Source organism: Melampsora larici-populina (assembly GCF_000204055.1).
Source record: "Melampsora larici-populina 98AG31 unplaced genomic scaffold MELLAscaffold_23, whole genome shotgun sequence".
Taxonomy (NCBI): Eukaryota; Fungi; Basidiomycota; class Pucciniomycetes; order Pucciniales; family Melampsoraceae; genus Melampsora; species Melampsora laricis-populina.
In genome coordinates, this window is record NW_006768787.1 from 1,214,497 (window position 1) to 1,231,822 (window position 17,326).

The window sequence follows — 17,326 nt, forward strand, 5'->3', positions numbered from 1 at the left end:
TTTGGAGATGGTCATGTTGAGAGACTGTTTTTTTATGGATTGAAGTATCATTCTTGACATAAATGTTGGAAGTAAATCACAGATCCAAAAGCAAACACCAGAACTAAGACCAAGGAATTTTTCCATTAGAATCTATGCTTCTTGTGTTTACAGCTAGACACTCACTCTTGATGCAATTGTAGTTCTTTCAGGTTTGGGATGTGAAATACTCTCAAGTGTGTCTGGGAGCCTTGTCTTTCTAAAAGATGAGGCTTGTGGGGTGTGACATTCTATCAAAAAACTGCCTATACACAAAACATTCCATGTTTTTGGCATCTCATTCAAACTATGGCCTTGCCCCATCTTCAGCCCCACTGATAGATCCAGAAGCACATAATTAGTGAACACACTCCCTGTGTTACCCCTTTGGCAGTAGGCTTTGGAGGTGGTGCACCTCTATTGTGCTTCTTGTGTTGTGTCCACATTACTGCAGTAGGCATGCACTATCTCCTCATGAAGGCCTTACTTAATTTCTCTCCTTTAGGCAATGGCACAAATAAAAATGAAAATATGTTGAGCGTGGGCGTAAATTGAATTGTCAGCACCAACATCGGACTTGGATTTTACTCCAACCAAAGTTCATGAATATGTATCACTGAGTCTGACTCTGGGTCCAAAAGCTATGGATCATTGGATTTTTGGAATACATTCATGATAATCAAATCAAAAATTATCAAAGGCAAAAGGCTCACCTGGCCCTAAAGTATATGATGGATAAACATAGTATCAAATTCCCCCAATAGCTTTGAATGATGTAAAAACTCAATCTGCTGTGGCTAGGTATCACATAGGCAAATACAGTCAAATATCTCCTGGTGCATCCTTCTTTGGGTGTATGATGCTTCAACTGGGAATTCCTTGAGAGAAACATGGAAACTACGCCACAAATATCAACTACCCTTAATCTGTGTAGCAACTTTTAAGCTTTATTTAAAGCAGCACTTGATTCTCTTGCAAATTGACAACATTGCAATATGACGAAAGATATAACAAGTGGTAAATAGTGAAGCATAGATAACATCTCTACCCCTGAGGCTAGCATCCTCATGTGTAGTGAGATTTTTATACTATGAGTCATCACAAGGAGTTAGCTGGGGTGATAATTTTGATGTTGTTCAACATTTTTTTGTAGAATTAAAGAATGAATCATTTCATGATATTGCACTTGAGTTCATTTGACCATATCCTAGTCCTTGATTGTCTATGGTCTTGTGGGTAGCTGAGTGTAGCTGACTGAAGTTTTTGTATGTTTAATAAAATGATGAGAAGCCCTAACAGCACTCAATCATCCCATCAAAAGTGCACCTATTGCATTCACCCACTTAAAAGCCATCCTTTTGTTTCTTGCAGGTGTTAGAGCCCCTGGCCTAGGGCACTTGGGTTAGCCCTTGTTCACAAACAGATCAAAAAGATGTTGGACAAAGTGCTCAAATGTTTGATCACCATCCTTTAAGCAAAAGAAATTGGTGTGGCTGTAAAAAAATCACAAACAGAAATGACTAACAATTTTATGATGTTGAGCATGTTACTGTGTGTATTACATCATTGTGTTGGTAATTACATTTCACTCCAAATATCTTTATATCTTATTAGCATAATCCATTTATATATTGTAGAATAGAAGAAGTGCTCAAATGTTTGGTTGCCATCATTTACGCAAAAGAAATTGGTGTGGCTGTAAAAAATCACAAACAGAAATGACTAACAATGAAGTTGTACACCATCTGGGGAGTGAAGTGTAAAAGTACTAAAATTTCAAAGACTGTCATACCACTCAAGAACACTGGATTCCATCTCTAGTTTTGACTTACTTTGATCTTGTACAGGGAAAATCTTGGTTTTGATCTCCTCAAACTTCAAACTCAATAATTAGTGCCAAAATCAAACAAAAATAAAGTGCATTTCAACTTCAAATCCACATGTTACCTGCAGGGAAAAAAGGGAAGCCCAACTAACTATCTCAATGTTTCATTAATCATCAAACTCAGACCACATGATGCGCCCATGCTACCTTCCTTGAGATGTGTTGATCATATTGATTGATTTTTTCTTCAATTGTGCCTGTAATCAAGCACAGAGAAATACAACCATGAGATTCTGAAATTTGATTGGAGAGCAATTTGAAGCTGCTTTCAGCAAGTTCAACTTCAGATGCAGAGGATTCTAAGAAGGGAAGACAGTCAATGATGTCAGCATTAGAAATCATCACAGAGAGAAAGTTGTTTCATCATCTTCCCTGTTGTTTTTGGAACAGTGGCTGAAAGGTGTCTCATTTCAAGAAGGAGTAATATTTTGTGCCTTAAGCATGTAGAAATCAAGCTGACCAAGAATGTGAGGGTCAGTCTTTTGCATGACTTGGGTTGCTTGGAGGGATACCTGAGGGACCTGCTTACCATCCTATTGCATGATCTGTGTTAGAAATGAAGTCTCTTTTCAAGGCCAGTACTGTGATCACGGAAACAAAGCCCCTTAAAAGCAGCTTGGTTAGCAAAGGGAATAGGGACTTTTGATTGAAAAAGGAGAGACTTACATCCAAAGCACATAGCCCGGGCTGCTCAAACTAATCTTCCCAGTCTTGTTATGCGCACAAACTAAGATACATATCAAGTAAAATCAAGAAAACAAAGTCTACCAGTATCAGCTCTAGCGGGGATTTCCTGTTCCACAAGCCAGGACAACTGATCAGATTGAAGAAGATCACAACATCAGAGACAAGAAGAAAGTTACAAACGGCAATCTTTGCACGAAGACGGAACTTTGAGTAATTGATGAGAATGTTGATGTCCTATAAGTGCCAAAAACACATAGACACCCAGAAATTACATCCAAGAGCTGCGAGAATAGGTACAATGCCACATTTACCCTACACTAAATGAGGCTAAATTCCGTCATTGACATACCAGCGTAATTTCGAAATCTACCCTCTGGCGAGAATTTCAGTGAATATGTATACACAAAGATGATTAAATGATACTTAGCCGAAAGAGTGTTGAGTGAAGCTAAGCCAAGGTTGATCAGATCTCAGGCCCGGCCTTTGGAGTCACCGAACTTGGGAATTGACTTCAAATCCAATGACTTTCCCTCAAGGGCGTTCGGCCGCGAAGCTTGCAATAGGATGAAAGCAAGTGAGACCATCCTGCAGTCATTTTATTCGGATTCAATAGAAGTACTATTCCATCTTACACGGCTATCCAAGGCACTACGTGCTTATGCAAATATCAAGCTGGCGTTTAATCTTTCCTTACACAATCAAAAATGACTGCAATGCATTGGCTTTTTTGGTAACAAAGCATTGACTCGTTGCCTTCAAGATATGACGCAATATATAATACCTTGTGCGGTAAGTTCCATTGAGATTAAAATAGGATTCACTGACTTCAGTACCAGTGTCAATTATTTTACCAGCTGAATTCTTTGCTTTTGACCGATTGGATCGCGGATATCACCAGCGCATCTGAGGCATTCTGAGGCACGTTATAACCTTTCTTGAAGGGTTGAATGTCCTTCCTCAAATCTGACTTGAGATTGAGATCTTGCTGCTGCGTTGATACTCGTCCAAACACTTGAAAGAGCAAGGAATCGAGGCAAACCGAGGCAATGCAATCATGTAGCCTTAGGTGATAGTTTTCGAAATCGAGAAAGTAGTACATCGTCCAAAAATCCTCACAATATCTCGATAAATTGAACGGGTCTTTGTGAATTTCTTCTCTTAAGTTCTTCAATTTTGACCGTGTTTGATCTTCAGTTTTGAAGATACCATGTAGTATTCTTCTTCCTGTGAAAAGACGCCGTTGGCTTTGCGGATCCATCCCAGAGAATGCAGAATTCAGTGTACTTTATCTTACTACAATATGGGTAAGGCTTGATACGGAAGGACGAACACTCAAGTCCAACCTCGCTTTAATCGTGAATAACCAAATTACTTGGTTATATACAAGGGCCAACACATCCTTTTGAATATTATGCATCATAGCAGAACGCGATCATATTATACAAAATGAAGAACTCAATCAATAACAAACATACAAAAAACGCAGCATTGCTGTACATTGCTAGGAAGACAGAGATAAGTTTACATTCTAATGAGGTTTGATCATATAAACATGATCTTGAACAAATTCAAGCCAAACAAACTTTTCTGAACGCTCTTCCTTTCCAATACAATTTACAATAGACCAATTCAAACCATTTCCAAGATTCCAAATGAAAGGTTAAGCAATTTACTTCAAAGAAGAATGCGTTCAGATAAAGAGAAAAAGAGTCAAGAAAATTAAAAAGGTGATAATTTTTGTAATCCGATTCTATCTAAAAACACACATTCGATTCCGATTTCACGAAAATCTTCAAGAATCAATTCAATAGAAGTGTTACCAAGAGCATGATGTTTATGAAAAATAATAGTTTTAAGATTCCTAGGTATCCTACATGGACCATTTTCTCTACGATTTAAATCTCTAGATAATCTACCACTTTTCTTCTTAATTAAACCCCAAGCTTTAAATAAACTTTTCAAATGATAAGCAAAACCATAAGGAGTATCAATCATAAAATCAGAATATGGACCAATGACTAAAGTATTAAGTTCTTGAACGATTTCAGATTCAAGTAGATTAGATAAACTAATTTTGAATTTATCTAAATTTGACCAATCTGAAGTTCTTAAAGGTAATCTTGGATCATAAAACTTTAGTTTTGGAAATTCTAGATTTGAAATTAAATCATTTAAATCGAATTCGAAATTTTCTGAATCGATTCTAATGAATTCTACTTGATTTTGAAAACATTTTAACATCTTTTTAAAATATTTCGGATGATCTTCTGAACCTCTTAAACTCGAGAATTCAAAGACCTTAATTTGATTTTGAATTAATTTACAAAAACTCAAGATTCCAATCTCAGAAGTTTTGCTTTGATGTACGATCTTAAGTTGTATTAAGTTTGGTAATCTTAAATTCGAATCAGTGAAATCAGGTAAACCTTTTCCACATCCAAGTTCAAGAGTTTCAAGTCTAGTTAAAGATTTTAATAAGTCAATTAATGTATTAGGTTCATAACTTTTACCTTCCTCGCTTCTTCCAAAAGCAGGATCTTGAGCATGGGAGATAGATAAAGATCTTAGTAGAGATAAATTACTAATAGAAGTGATCAAAGGTTGAGGAAATCCAAAGGAATCGGAAAAAGTAAGATGAAGGCATTTGATATTCTCTCCTAAAAGCTTGATAAGTTGAATGACGCCATAGACTGTACAAACACTTGGGTAATAAGGTTTTCGATATCTGAATTTATAAAGTACTCGAAGTAAATATCCTAAATGGAACTCTGGATTCGGATTCGAAAGATCACCAAAAACAGTAGTTTTAGGACTATAAAGACCTAAAAATCGACATGATTCAAGCGTTTTCCTATGATAAATTGAACCAATTTCAAGACGTCGAACCGGCGAAAAGGTGAGTGAGGAATCCGGACTTGAAGCAGAAAGGTTTGCCCAATTGTTTAAAAGATTTTCTAGTTGATGAGGAGAGTGTATGATGATGGTACGAAGATATTTAGATAAAATTAGATATGACCATCTTTGACAGACCAAACGAAATTGTAGGAATAGGTGATTTTCGGGATCCGATTTTGAATGAAAGTCAAGGATATGATCAAACAACACTTCTAAAACTTCATCCGGAAAATATCTTGAACTAGCGCTCCTTCCGCAAGACATCTTTTGAAATTGAGTTGAACAAAAAGGTATAAGTCAATGCGATAGATGATTGGCAACACAGGGGTTGTTGATTGAAGACAGGCGAAGAGAATTCAATGAGAGTAAGTGGGAATGAGCAAGTCGTTTTTTCCATTTAACTTATTCAAGTATTTAGAAGGAAGTCAAGTCTTTCATTGTTCTTTTCCGAGTAAGGAAGGTATTCCTCTTCCGTGGCCCTTGCCTGCTTAAGCGATGCAATATTGTGAGGTTTACTCTATCCTTCTATTACTTGGCTAAATGCGGCTCTACATCCTTGTGAGAATCATTCATTTTGTAGGCCGAATTGCCAAAGAATTCGATTTCCATTCCCAGAATATCGATCTTTTGTCTTTGATAGGACTTTTCCAAGACCCAACGAAAGTACGAAAGACGGAGACTTCTGAAGAGATTATAGTTGGCGTTACCCAGACATAAATGGAAAACTTTGAAGAAGTGGTATACATGATCGATTCTTCACTTCAATCTTCAATGATAATAATCTTGATTTGATTGGAACCTTCCCAAATCGACTTCTACATTCTTGAATAGGAAACTTTTGATTTTGTTTAATTCACTTTGAGTAAACCTGAGGAATCCATCATCTTTGTATAGCTTAGGATTCCAAAGTCAAGTTTTGCAGAGTGAGATCAAGAATCAGATGAAATGTAAAACAATTCTTCAACTTTTGAATGACTGAAAGAGTTTGAATTGATGAAGTGGTAGTATCAAAGGGCTGAGCTCTTGTACAGAAAGAAATGACGCAATAAAACATGGCATCATGAACAGAAACAGTAGGCTGTACTGTTTTATGTTGTACAGTCGCTAAAGGCTGAATTCAGCTACCCTTTCGACCCGGGGCCGCCCCCGGTCCCAATTTCGGGGGTTTGAATTTCCAAAAAAATAGTTTTTTAGCATCTTCAAATCTTCAAGAACCCATCATATTATACCAGAATTATAGCTTTCAGGGCTCAAACAAGAGTCTATAAGGCCTAACAGACTTCCAACTAGTCAAAACCAGTGTTCAAGGTGGTAATTGATATGATTTTGTGGCCAACCTTTTGTTACGACTAGAGCTATTAAGTACTTAAGCTAGCGGGCCTAAGTACTTAGGTGGCTAAGGTACTACGTTTATTAGCATAATACAGCCTAAATATATGCTTAGGTCCCAAAATATGGGAATTTTAGTAAAAAAAATATGTAATCAACTTTTGAGAACCGTTCAACTTTTTTGATTTATTTTCACATTTTCAGATTGAGCTCATTCAGCCCATTTCATAAATGTCCTGGTATAGAGTGTAGTGTAGAATTGAGTTAGGGTAACACCGGGTCGAAGTTGAAATTTCGATTTTGCGGGCAAGGGGTAGTTGGAATCTGGCTTTAGCGACTGTAGAAAAGCCAAAACACCTCAATTCGGTTTACTTAAGCTTAAGAATTTCTGACTAAAACTCGGTCTTTCTTCACTTGGATCAACTAAAGAAATTCTATTTTCTCAAAGATCCACAAATTCGATCGCAATTCGATTCGATTCCTACATACTCAAAACACCCTTTACCGGTTTCATAATCAAATTCAAAATGCCGGGTGAATATCAGTTTAACTTTTTTTTTCATTTTCTATTTTTCATTTCTTCATAACACCTGTTCTAACTCTGATGCTAACATCCTTTTCACTGGATGTGAGTCTTTTTTTTTCTTCTGATTCTTCTTTAGGTACTCATCCTGAAATGACAATACCTGCATCAGCACCAGGAGAAAGTTCAGCTCTTTCGGCCAAAACAGATCCCATTGAAAGTTTAAACAACACAGTTAATCCGATCATCATGACCAATGCAAGACGTGAAAGTATCACCATGAAAGGTGGTATTCAACCTATCAGTCGAAACGAATCAAGCAGTTCTTTTACATCTGATGATAAACTTGGTCTTTCAAAACCTTTACGTCAACCAAACTTGAACAATACAAAAGAAGATGCCGATTCACTTGCTCTTAAAGAATTCGTTAATGATGATCGACATTTCAGCTTGGTTAGGTTAGCTGAGCTTTTTTATTAGGAGTGACAACTTTCAAACGTTTTGAATGAAAAGTTGGAATCCTATTCTTGGATGTTGACAAGCTTTGTTTTTTTGTGATTTTGATTGGCGAAATGATTCCAACTGTTCAAATCCTTTGACCTTTCGATCAACAAACCCTTTGATATATTCCATCGATCGACTCTTGATTTTCATCAAAAACACACACACACATCCAATACAGAAACTTTCGATTAGCAGATGTGATCACCATCATGAATGGCGTTTGCGGTTCACTTTCGATCTTCTCATCATGTCAATTCATCCTAAGCCTTGAACTTCAATACCTACATCGAGCCTGTCTCTTTCCGATCCTTTCACTTGGATTTGATTTCTTAGATGGAAAAGTAGCTAGGTTTAGACAAGAATCATCTGTACTTGGTCAAGAACTCGATTCACTTGCCGATCTAATTTCCTTTGGAGTGGCTCCTAGTCTTGTTGGATATTGTATTGGACTTCGACATCCTATTGATATCGGTATCTTGACTTTCTTCATCTGTGCTGGACTCACTCGATTAGCACGATTTAATTCAACAGCAGCCTTTAAGCCCGAAAATGGTCAAACACCTAAACCATCTGGTTTTGAAGGACTTCCTATACCTACCAGTTTAGGCTTGATAGCTGGCATGTATCAATGTATACGACTTGATCAAATCTCTTTACCTAGAGATCCACAAGTCCTTCAACATCTATTGAAATTGGAATCTCTTGGGATCGATAAACTACAACTTGAAAGATTACGATTGATTAATGAAAAGGGAAATCAGTTGTATGGTGGGATTGTGGAATTCCTTGATTCTAGATATGGTTTAAAGGTTCATTGGTTAAGTATCATCTTTGGGACTTGGGCTTTATTTATGCTATCTAAAACTTTGAAAGGTAAGCGTTTTTTGAATGTCAGACTAAAGTTCATCAGTGAGCTAATCTCATGAATTGTTAATTCCAATCAATTTTTAGTGCCTAAGTTGTGAAAGCATGATCATCAGTTGTTTTTTTTGTTTTTTTTTGTTTTGTGACTGTATGATGTGTTGAGGGAAGACAAGAGCAAGAACAATAGGTAGGATGTAGGTCAACTAGATGGTCAAGAAGAAGACCGGTTGAGTAAGCGTACTTGAACATTGTCAAAATTGATGATCTTATTCTTGGTCATCTAATCCATTTTACTTTTATCATTGCGAGTTTTCTCAGTATCACTATCACTCTTGTTTGTATGACAATCTGTTATATACAATTTTATTTATGAAAACAGATTATGAAGGCTAGCTTTTGTTGGTTTGTTAACGATGTGGTGGTGGTTGTTTCCGTCACTTTGGGTCTTGATTTGATTTGAATTCAATTTTTTCCGGGGGGGGGGTTTAGATTGATTCATATCTGCGAGATTTGATTTAGGTTCTTGTTATTCAAACAATTATTTATATTTCTTGGCTTGGCTTGATGATTGTTTTGATTTGTTTTAAGAATGAGTTTTGATAGCAGATTTATAGTAGGATTCATTTACAATGAACTTTGAGTTTTGCCTTGAGTGATCATAGTCAGGAAGAGTGGTTTCATACGACCAAGACTGGTTTTGAAAGGCTTGTTTAAAGGTAGGAGAGTCATTCTTATTGTATTTAAACTCATAAGCTTCAAGATCTTAACAAGGAAAGTACGAAAATTATACAGTTCTTTTGTACTTGACTTGCTTTATAAACTTGATAATCGTAGGGAACGTAAAAGCACATTAGTATACTATATAGAAGGATGTTCAAGAGAAATAGAGAGAGAATTGTGAAGAAATTCCTCGATTAGGATTCAAGGATCAATATTGGGAAAAAAGTTAGAATAAGTTCAATCAGAGTTTCCTCAATAGATTACCGGTCGCCTAAAGCTTTACCAAAATGCTTCAGAGCACAAATGTCAGTGACTATATGAGCATCACCCTGGAAGTCAAGAATCCAAGACCATGAACTTTTTTTTAAAGTGCGTTTGGCTTAATTGCATACAACACTCACAAAAAATGTATGTATTTATGAAGAGACTAGTACACCTTTGAAGAGCGGCCATCTAATCGAAAATCAGGAATACTTGATGACAATAAGAAGGAAATGAAAAAACTTTTAGAGCCCAAGCTTTACGGACCATGAACTTGCTATTGAGAAACTGAGAAGCTGATGATCGAGGCAAAGATACTCGAGCGTCCCGGGCTGTTCGGGCAGGTGAGTGTATCCGAAATTCCAAGTGGTTGAACCGATGAATTGTTTGAATGAGCAACTTCTCAAAGACAACCAACCTCAAAGAAAATACAAACAATTCAAGTTAACTTATCATCATCATCATTATCATTATCAATTAATTATTATCAAGTATTATTATTATTTTGCTATCGAGATGGCAGTCATGGATGAAGATCTTCAAAGACTTTGGCACCTCTTAGCTGAATTATCATCACAACTTACTCAAAATAGAGAACAATGTGAACAACTTAAGAAACAAGCTGAAGATTTAAAAACTCAAGCTATTCATACTGGTACAGGTTATGCACTTAAACGATTTAATGTTGATCTTAGTAAAGGTTTGTTTTTTTCCTAAATTGATCTGAATGAATAGAATGAATTGGATCCACTGATGATGATGATTTGTGTGATGATGGATGTGTAGAACAATTCGAATCTGAAGTAGAAAGGATGAATGCTCAATTAGTCATCGAGAATCAAACTTTACAACATGAGAATAGACAACTTACGATTCTTCTTAAGGATCATGAAACCACTCTTGAACAAATCATGACCCGTTTTCGTACTCATGCTGTCAGTCTGATTCGAAATCTTTCACTTGCATTCATTCATTGAATTTCCGATGACCATGTGAATCATGAGAAGACTAAGATTAAATGTTTTGATTTTGATTTTTTCAAAATAGCATTCAACTCAACAACACGAACTTGAGATGATCAAGTATTACGAATCACAAGTTTTGATGGAAAAACAACAAAGATCGATGATTGGGATCCCACCGAATTTACAATCACCTTATGATCCTAATAATCCGATCTTGATCATCGATCCAAACGTCTTTCAATCTATTCAAAACATTTCAATTCTCATTCAAAGAGCAATGAGAGATCTTTTAGGAGAAGAACCGTCTTTGAATGAACTTGATGAATTTTCAGATCGGAATCGAGATCAAGCTTATTCGATGGGTACAAGTCCAAGTCCAAGTCCAAGTCCATTAGGAGCTATATCAGAAGTATCACCAGGTACACAACTTCTTGGACATGACGCTAGCTTATCTAGTCCCGATCCTGGTACTTCTCAAGCTACTCTATCTCCATTAGAGTTTAAGAATCCATTCAATGCATACAGATCATTGGGAGTGGGTCGATCGGTGGGTTTGGCTAATGGACCATCTCCACCCAGACGTAGTTCTACATCGATCATTGAATATCAACCTAGATTACAAGACCCATCTCGAGGAGGATTTGTTGGAAAACGAAACGGATCACTTTCAGATACAGCCTTACAAACAGCGATTGAAGTAGAAGGATTGAAGAAAGAAAATGAACATTTAAGAGAACTGTTGGGGATAGCTAATGATATGAATCTACAAGCTGGACAATCTAATCAGTCTAGACCATCACAGGATGCTCATACTGCTAAACTGAATAGTGTAGTAGAAGAAGTGATTAAGGAAGAAGAAGAGGAAGAGGAAGAAGATGATGAAGAAGAAGAAGGTGAAGTGATGGATGAGAGTCATGATGGAGATCAATGGTTAGGAGGAGGAAATTCAAAAGTGACAAATCTATCGGAATGGTCAGATGATGATGAACCTATTGAATCACTTTCACCTATTAAATCTGAAGAATCTTTATCTACCGAATCGAATTTAGAAGAACCTTTAACTGAACTTGCTAATCTTTCTTTATCTGATACTAAAAATGCTGAAATTCCAATCGAAGTGGAAGATAGTCAACATTCAATTGAATCATCATCTAGTATAGATCAATCTCCAATAGATCATCATCAACCAATGGAAGAGAATTCAGAAAGTAATTCCATCATCATTTCAGAAGGATCTAATCCAACAGTAGTAGAAGACCTTAAATCTGAAGAATGATGAACTGGATCAATCCATACAAATGATGTTTTTTTTTTTGCTTTTTTTTGTGTTTTCTCTTTGTAAATGTTGTATTTGAATGAGAGCTCTTTACAAAAAAACATTCATAACTACTTTGTTCAATTTTTTTTATAGACACTGATCATCAAGATGGGGAGAGAGTGAAGAAGTTTGATTTTTGATTTTCTTGGGTGTAGATAGAAATATGTAAAGTTTGGATTGATGAGATGGTAGTAGTAGTAGTACGAGAGAAACCATGAATTGATTTATTGGTTTTTTTTTCTGTTGGATTTCTTGGTTCATGATGGGCATGACATGGGATGAGAATGAGATGTTGATGAATTATGTAAATTGAGATATTCTCAAAGACATCTTCATTTAGTTTTGATTTTGATTTTGTTTTCTTCGCCATCACAATCATCATCAACATCATCATCAGCATGTCAAAGCTCAAGTCGAATTCAAGAATGTTAGATATCAACACTGCAAACTCAGATCAAGAACTAAATCATGAAAGAACTCATTTAATTCCAAAACTCACATTCCAACCTGTCTCACCTTCAACTCAGCATTCTAGACCATTTCAACCAGACACTCTTTTAACTGAAGATGAAGATGATGATGATGATGATGATCTGACTAGCATACACAAGTTGGTTCATGATATACGTCTAAGACTCTTGGAATTGATTGGTAAAGGATTCGATTCATTATCTCGATGGTTTCAAATGCTAATGTTAGTTTGATTGGCTTCTGATTAGACACACCTTTATCGACTGAACAACTCACTTCACCACGTATCACCCTATCCATCACTCGTCCACTCGAATTAGAATACTTCAATCTACGTCATCCTGCAATCGTCTTTGCTCTGCTAGTCAATCGAGTTCAATTCATCACCGATTCAACTCATGCTCTCACTTTACATTCCGTTAATGCAACCCGAGCTTCTCTATGTGAAATCTTAGCTACCAACGTTTTAAGAAGAGTACATGAATCTGATCTGATCAAAGAATCTCAACACCTTTCAAATCGATCCAAACGAATGAAATCTTCAACTGTGACTCCTAAACTGACACCAGAAGAAGAAGAAAATTGTTTATTGAAATCGGCTAATGTGTTGGCTACTGCATTTGAAATGTTTCAAGGTGCTCCGATCGAAGTGATTCGAAATATGGAAGCTGATTGGGGTGTTAAAGATACTAAAAAGATTCTGACTTCTCAATGTAATGCACTTGAGATGGCTATTGTTAGTGAAGCTAAACAATTCATTCGAAGTCCGGCTTGTCAACGAGTGATTGGTAATCCATCTCTCTTTCTCTTTCTCTCTCAACCCTAATGACTTCTTTTACTAATTCAAATCGCTCTCTTGACTTTTCACAGAGGCAATTTGGACTGGAAAGATTGTTTATACTTCGACGGCTATCTTTGATATTGTCTCTGATCGATACAAACGTCGACCGGTTTCACTCTACAATCCAAGAGATGCACCTTTACTCAATCATTATCGTTTAGGAGTTCCACGTAATAGAGCTGCTCTAGGTTATTTTAATTATGGAATTCTGATCATCTCATATGTAGCCACCATGGAAACTAGAGAATTGAATAGGATGAATGGATATGAGATTTGGTTTAATATCTTTACTTTGGGATTCGCCCTAGACAAGACTGGATCGATCTTAGAACATGGTTGGCGTGTCTTTATAGCCAATCTTTGGAATGGATTTGATGCTGCCTTCATCTTTGGTTATTTAATTTATTTATCTTTAAGATCTTCTGGTTTATTTTATTTATCTCATTATGATATGAAATCTTATTGGTTAAATGAACAATCTCATCAAGTTTTATCTTGTTTAGCAATCTTTGTCTTTCCTAGATTAGCTTTCATTACACTTTCGGATAATCTATTGATTTTATCCTTAAGATCGATGATGAGTGATTTTGTGTTTTTAATGTTATTAGGAGCTTGGTGTTTTCTTGGGTTTTTATATTCACTTTATATGCTTCAAGTTAGTTTAACTGAAGCAGGTGAAATGGAAAAATATTCAATCGGTCAAATCGCCAAATGGATGGTTTACATTTTCTTTGGATTAGATGCTACTGGGATCACAATTGCTCACGAGTTTCATCGGGTGTTAGGTGAGCAAATCTTGATTGTTCTTTCATTTTTTTTAAATAACTGGTGAGCTGATACTAGAGTTCACTTCATTTGTAGGTCCTGCTATCTTTATCATCTATGCTTGTCTGTCTAATACGCTCTTGGGTAAGCATCTCGTCGTCTTTTTCCTTGTTGATCAATCCTATGACTAATTGGTTCTTACTTTCTTCTCAGTCACCGTCCTGGTCTCAATCTTGTCAAAGATCTTCAGCGACATCTCTAACGATGCCATAGCCGAGACTCTGTACCGCAAAGCAGTCTTGACATTTGAAGGAGTTAAATCAGATGCGATCTTTTCCTTTCAACCTCCTTGGAACATACCTGCCTTACTGATCTTAATCATCTTGAAGCCATTCTTAACACCACGTAAATTTCATACGGTCGTGGTCTTTCTATGTCGGTTCTTTGGTTGTCCGATCCTTTTGACGATTAGTTTTTTTGAAAGATATGTAGTTGGACCATTTGAAAAAGGAGAGAATCGAGTGACTAATTCATTAAAACTTTCAGTAGTCAATAGTTTAGGAGGATTAGGAATCGGAAGTCATTTCGTTCCTAATCCATCTTCTACTTCTTCTCGTAATCATCATGATAGTAGGAAAACTAAAATGTCACAAATGTCATCTCGAATCACTCGAAACTTACATAAATTCGGAGGTTTATCTTCAGCTGTTATTGAAGCTTGTTTTAGTTTCGAACCGGCACCTCCGATTCATGGAGAAGAGGATGGTGGAATAGAAGATGATGAAGCGTTTTTGTATAGACGAAGACCTTCGGATGGTGCACAAACGATTCGAGGAGGTGATGAGAATGAAGCCAGTCAAAGTCAAGCTGAGCCAGATGATCGGTATGCAACCTTGAAAGGCAACTCGAAATTCACAAGTAAACGTCGATCTCGTAAGATATTAGAAGGTGAACTTGAGGCTGGACCGGCTCCTAGAAAATCCAATCGAAGATCCATGAAACGATCTCATAGTCAACCAGGAGCTCGTGGTTCAAGAAAAACTCAAGACATCAACATTAGTCCTAAGCAAAACCTTAATATGACACCACTCGAGCGATTGTTTTTGCCTGAAGGATATCTTTCATTGATTGGAACGCCAAGTCCAGGACGGAATGTGAAACCAACCAATGTTTCCCAAGACACAAGATCATCATCAATTTCTACCATCTCTTCAAGTTCTTCATCTGATACTGATACAGGAGTATCACGTTCAGGACGGAAAAGGGATTCTAAACCGTTAAGTCCGTATAGAAGATCTACACCAGCTTATTCGAAAAGACCAGAAGGCATGAATGAGAATTTGATTACACCCTTTGAAGCCTTAAAACGATCGATTTCGACTTCATCAGTTAACTCGGTTCATAGTCATCAACGATTAAAAGCCACTAATCGTAGTAGTACAAGACCAGCTTCGATTATTCAAAATGATGAAGAATTCGAAAGACAAGATAGATCGTATTTAGAACATCATGATCATCATCGTGAAAGCAGTTTAAGAAGTTCATTAGAACAACTTTCGATGGTTAAAGAGATTGAAGAAAAGATTGAACGTGCGAACGGGTTGAGGGATAAAAAGATTCAAAGATTGGTCGAAAGTCAAGTTCGAATTGAAAGTTTATTAAATGAATTGATTCAAGTTTCGAAACAACCTCAAGATTAATTCATTCAAAGTTTTTTTTCAAAGGTTTTTGAACTTTTTGTAATCAAGTTTGGAAGTTAGGAAGAAGAAGATGGAGAAAAAGAAGGGTTGGGTTGAAAAGTTTAAATTAACATTTACACTTTTAACATTGATTTCAATCAATAATAGATTAAGTAATATAGAACAAACCAAACCAAAAAATCTCTTTTTTGTTCTCAAAAAGAAAAAACAATGTATAAAGTTAAGTAGTCAAGTAAAGAAATCGACATGGTTAGTTTTCTTTTCATCTTTACATATATGTCTGTGTGTTTTTAAGTTAAAGTTTATCATGAACCCTTTTTTTCCTATGTTTTTGTGTCCTGTTTTTGGTTTGCAATATCAGCATGTTTAAAGAAAAATCGTTGAGAATTTTGATTTTAGTGATTTGTTTTAGAGTATTATAATGATACGAATTGTGAATGTGAATGAAATGAAAGATTTTGTGTATAATTAAATTTAGTTAAGAAACATACAATGTCAGAGTATTTTTCAGTGTTTAAATATTATTTGAAATCATTTTAGGTCCTTGATCAATTATGTATGATACTTATATAGCAATATGGTAATACTAAGGCCACAAAGTTGGATGAAATATTGATTTTAATGGATTTGATCATGAGTAGGTTTCGCTTTCATATTGAAGGAAATCTGTAAGATTACACTGAGCTCTTCAGTTGTTACTTTTGTTTGTCTTCGGAGATGTGATAAATCAAAGTAGAAGATATCAGAGATCCTGATGATATAAGTTTGTAGAATAGGCAGAGATAAAAGAAAAGACGTAATCAGACGAGTAGCGCTCAACACATAGAAGTGAAGCCGAAAGATTTTTTGCATAAAACAATCTTGCGGATATGGCCACCTGTACACTTAAGTATGTACCCTATACCATAGGGTCATACGTACATCTGTATGGCCCAATGGCATTCGAGTTCAACTGCCAAGATGAACCTTCATCTCAAGAAGCTTCTTGGAGGCATCCAATTTTGGCTAAGTCCCCTTTTTGCTTAAGGAAACAAAGACCAGCCTCGAATCCCCACAAGATACAGCCCACCATGTTAGTAAAAGTCCACCACCCTTCGACTTTTCCCCACCACCACATCCAATCCCTTACATTGTTTTACACTAGCATACCCCCCTGTCTTTGAAATCCACCAGGCTATTAATGAAACCTCACCACCGTATTGAAAGTCCACCACCACCACCCCCATCAAAGGTTTTCCACCCACTTGTCTTTAAATTTCACCAGCCAACACTTACACGTAAACGTCACCACCCTCCTAGACTCTGAAAACCCACCACCTCGCCTTGAAAAACCAACACACCTCACCCCGCACCCTGTATTCACGCACAAAGCAAAATAACCACCTCATCCCCTCACCACACCCTCTCCAAAATCACACCCCCCAAACCGTTTACACACCCCATCACCTCCAAACCGCAAAATGTAACTCTAACTCTCATAACCCACTATTCAACCCGGCTCCTCAGCATCAATTGGAAACTCTTTGCCTTGTCTTTCATTCAATGATTCAATGAATGTACCGCTGTACCACGTTGGTAAG

At 36.6% G+C, this 17,326-nt stretch overlaps 5 protein-coding genes across 5 annotated transcripts in view; 3 read left to right on the top strand and 2 right to left on the bottom strand.

Moving 5' to 3' along the window:
- MELLADRAFT_107504 (uncharacterized protein) overlaps positions 1-479 on the bottom strand; it is a gene marked incomplete at both ends in the record, with an annotated part of 1,216 nt that extends 737 nt beyond the window's left edge. The window contains 2 exons of the mRNA XM_007411064.1: positions 166-269; positions 390-479. Coding sequence (XP_007411126.1) covers positions 166-269; positions 390-479 — 194 coding nt within the window. The remainder of the gene's footprint in view (positions 1-165; positions 270-389) is intronic.
- A 3,679-nt stretch (positions 480-4,158) lies between these two features.
- On the bottom strand, positions 4,159-5,749 carry MELLADRAFT_107505 (uncharacterized protein; the record flags this gene model as incomplete). The annotated part of the gene is made up of 2 exons (XM_007411063.1): positions 4,159-4,262; positions 4,357-5,749. The coding sequence occupies 2 exons, from the start codon at positions 5,747-5,749 to the stop codon at positions 4,159-4,161; spliced, it is 1,497 nt and encodes a 498-aa protein (XP_007411125.1).
- A 1,457-nt stretch (positions 5,750-7,206) lies between these two features.
- Positions 7,207-9,358, top strand: MELLADRAFT_72122 (uncharacterized protein; the record flags this gene model as incomplete). Its single annotated transcript, XM_007411060.1, has 4 exons — positions 7,207-7,348; positions 7,477-7,795; positions 8,020-8,714; positions 8,793-9,358. 4 exons carry the CDS (start codon positions 7,342-7,344, stop codon positions 8,804-8,806), a joined length of 1,035 nt encoding a protein of 344 aa, XP_007411122.1.
- A 2,975-nt stretch (positions 9,359-12,333) lies between these two features.
- MELLADRAFT_78077 (uncharacterized protein) lies at positions 12,334-13,115 on the top strand (the record flags this gene model as incomplete). Its single annotated transcript, XM_007411061.1, has 2 exons — positions 12,334-12,620; positions 12,689-13,115. Coding segments are annotated over 2 exons (678 nt in total), but the record flags the coding sequence as incomplete, so codon positions are not given.
- Positions 13,116-14,690: 1,575 nt separating this feature from the next.
- MELLADRAFT_78078 (uncharacterized protein) lies at positions 14,691-16,262 on the top strand (the record flags this gene model as incomplete). Its single annotated transcript, XM_007411062.1, has 1 exon — positions 14,691-16,262. One exon carries the CDS (start codon positions 14,691-14,693, stop codon positions 15,744-15,746), a length of 1,056 nt encoding a protein of 351 aa, XP_007411124.1.
- Between the last annotated feature and the right edge of the window lie 1,064 nt (positions 16,263-17,326).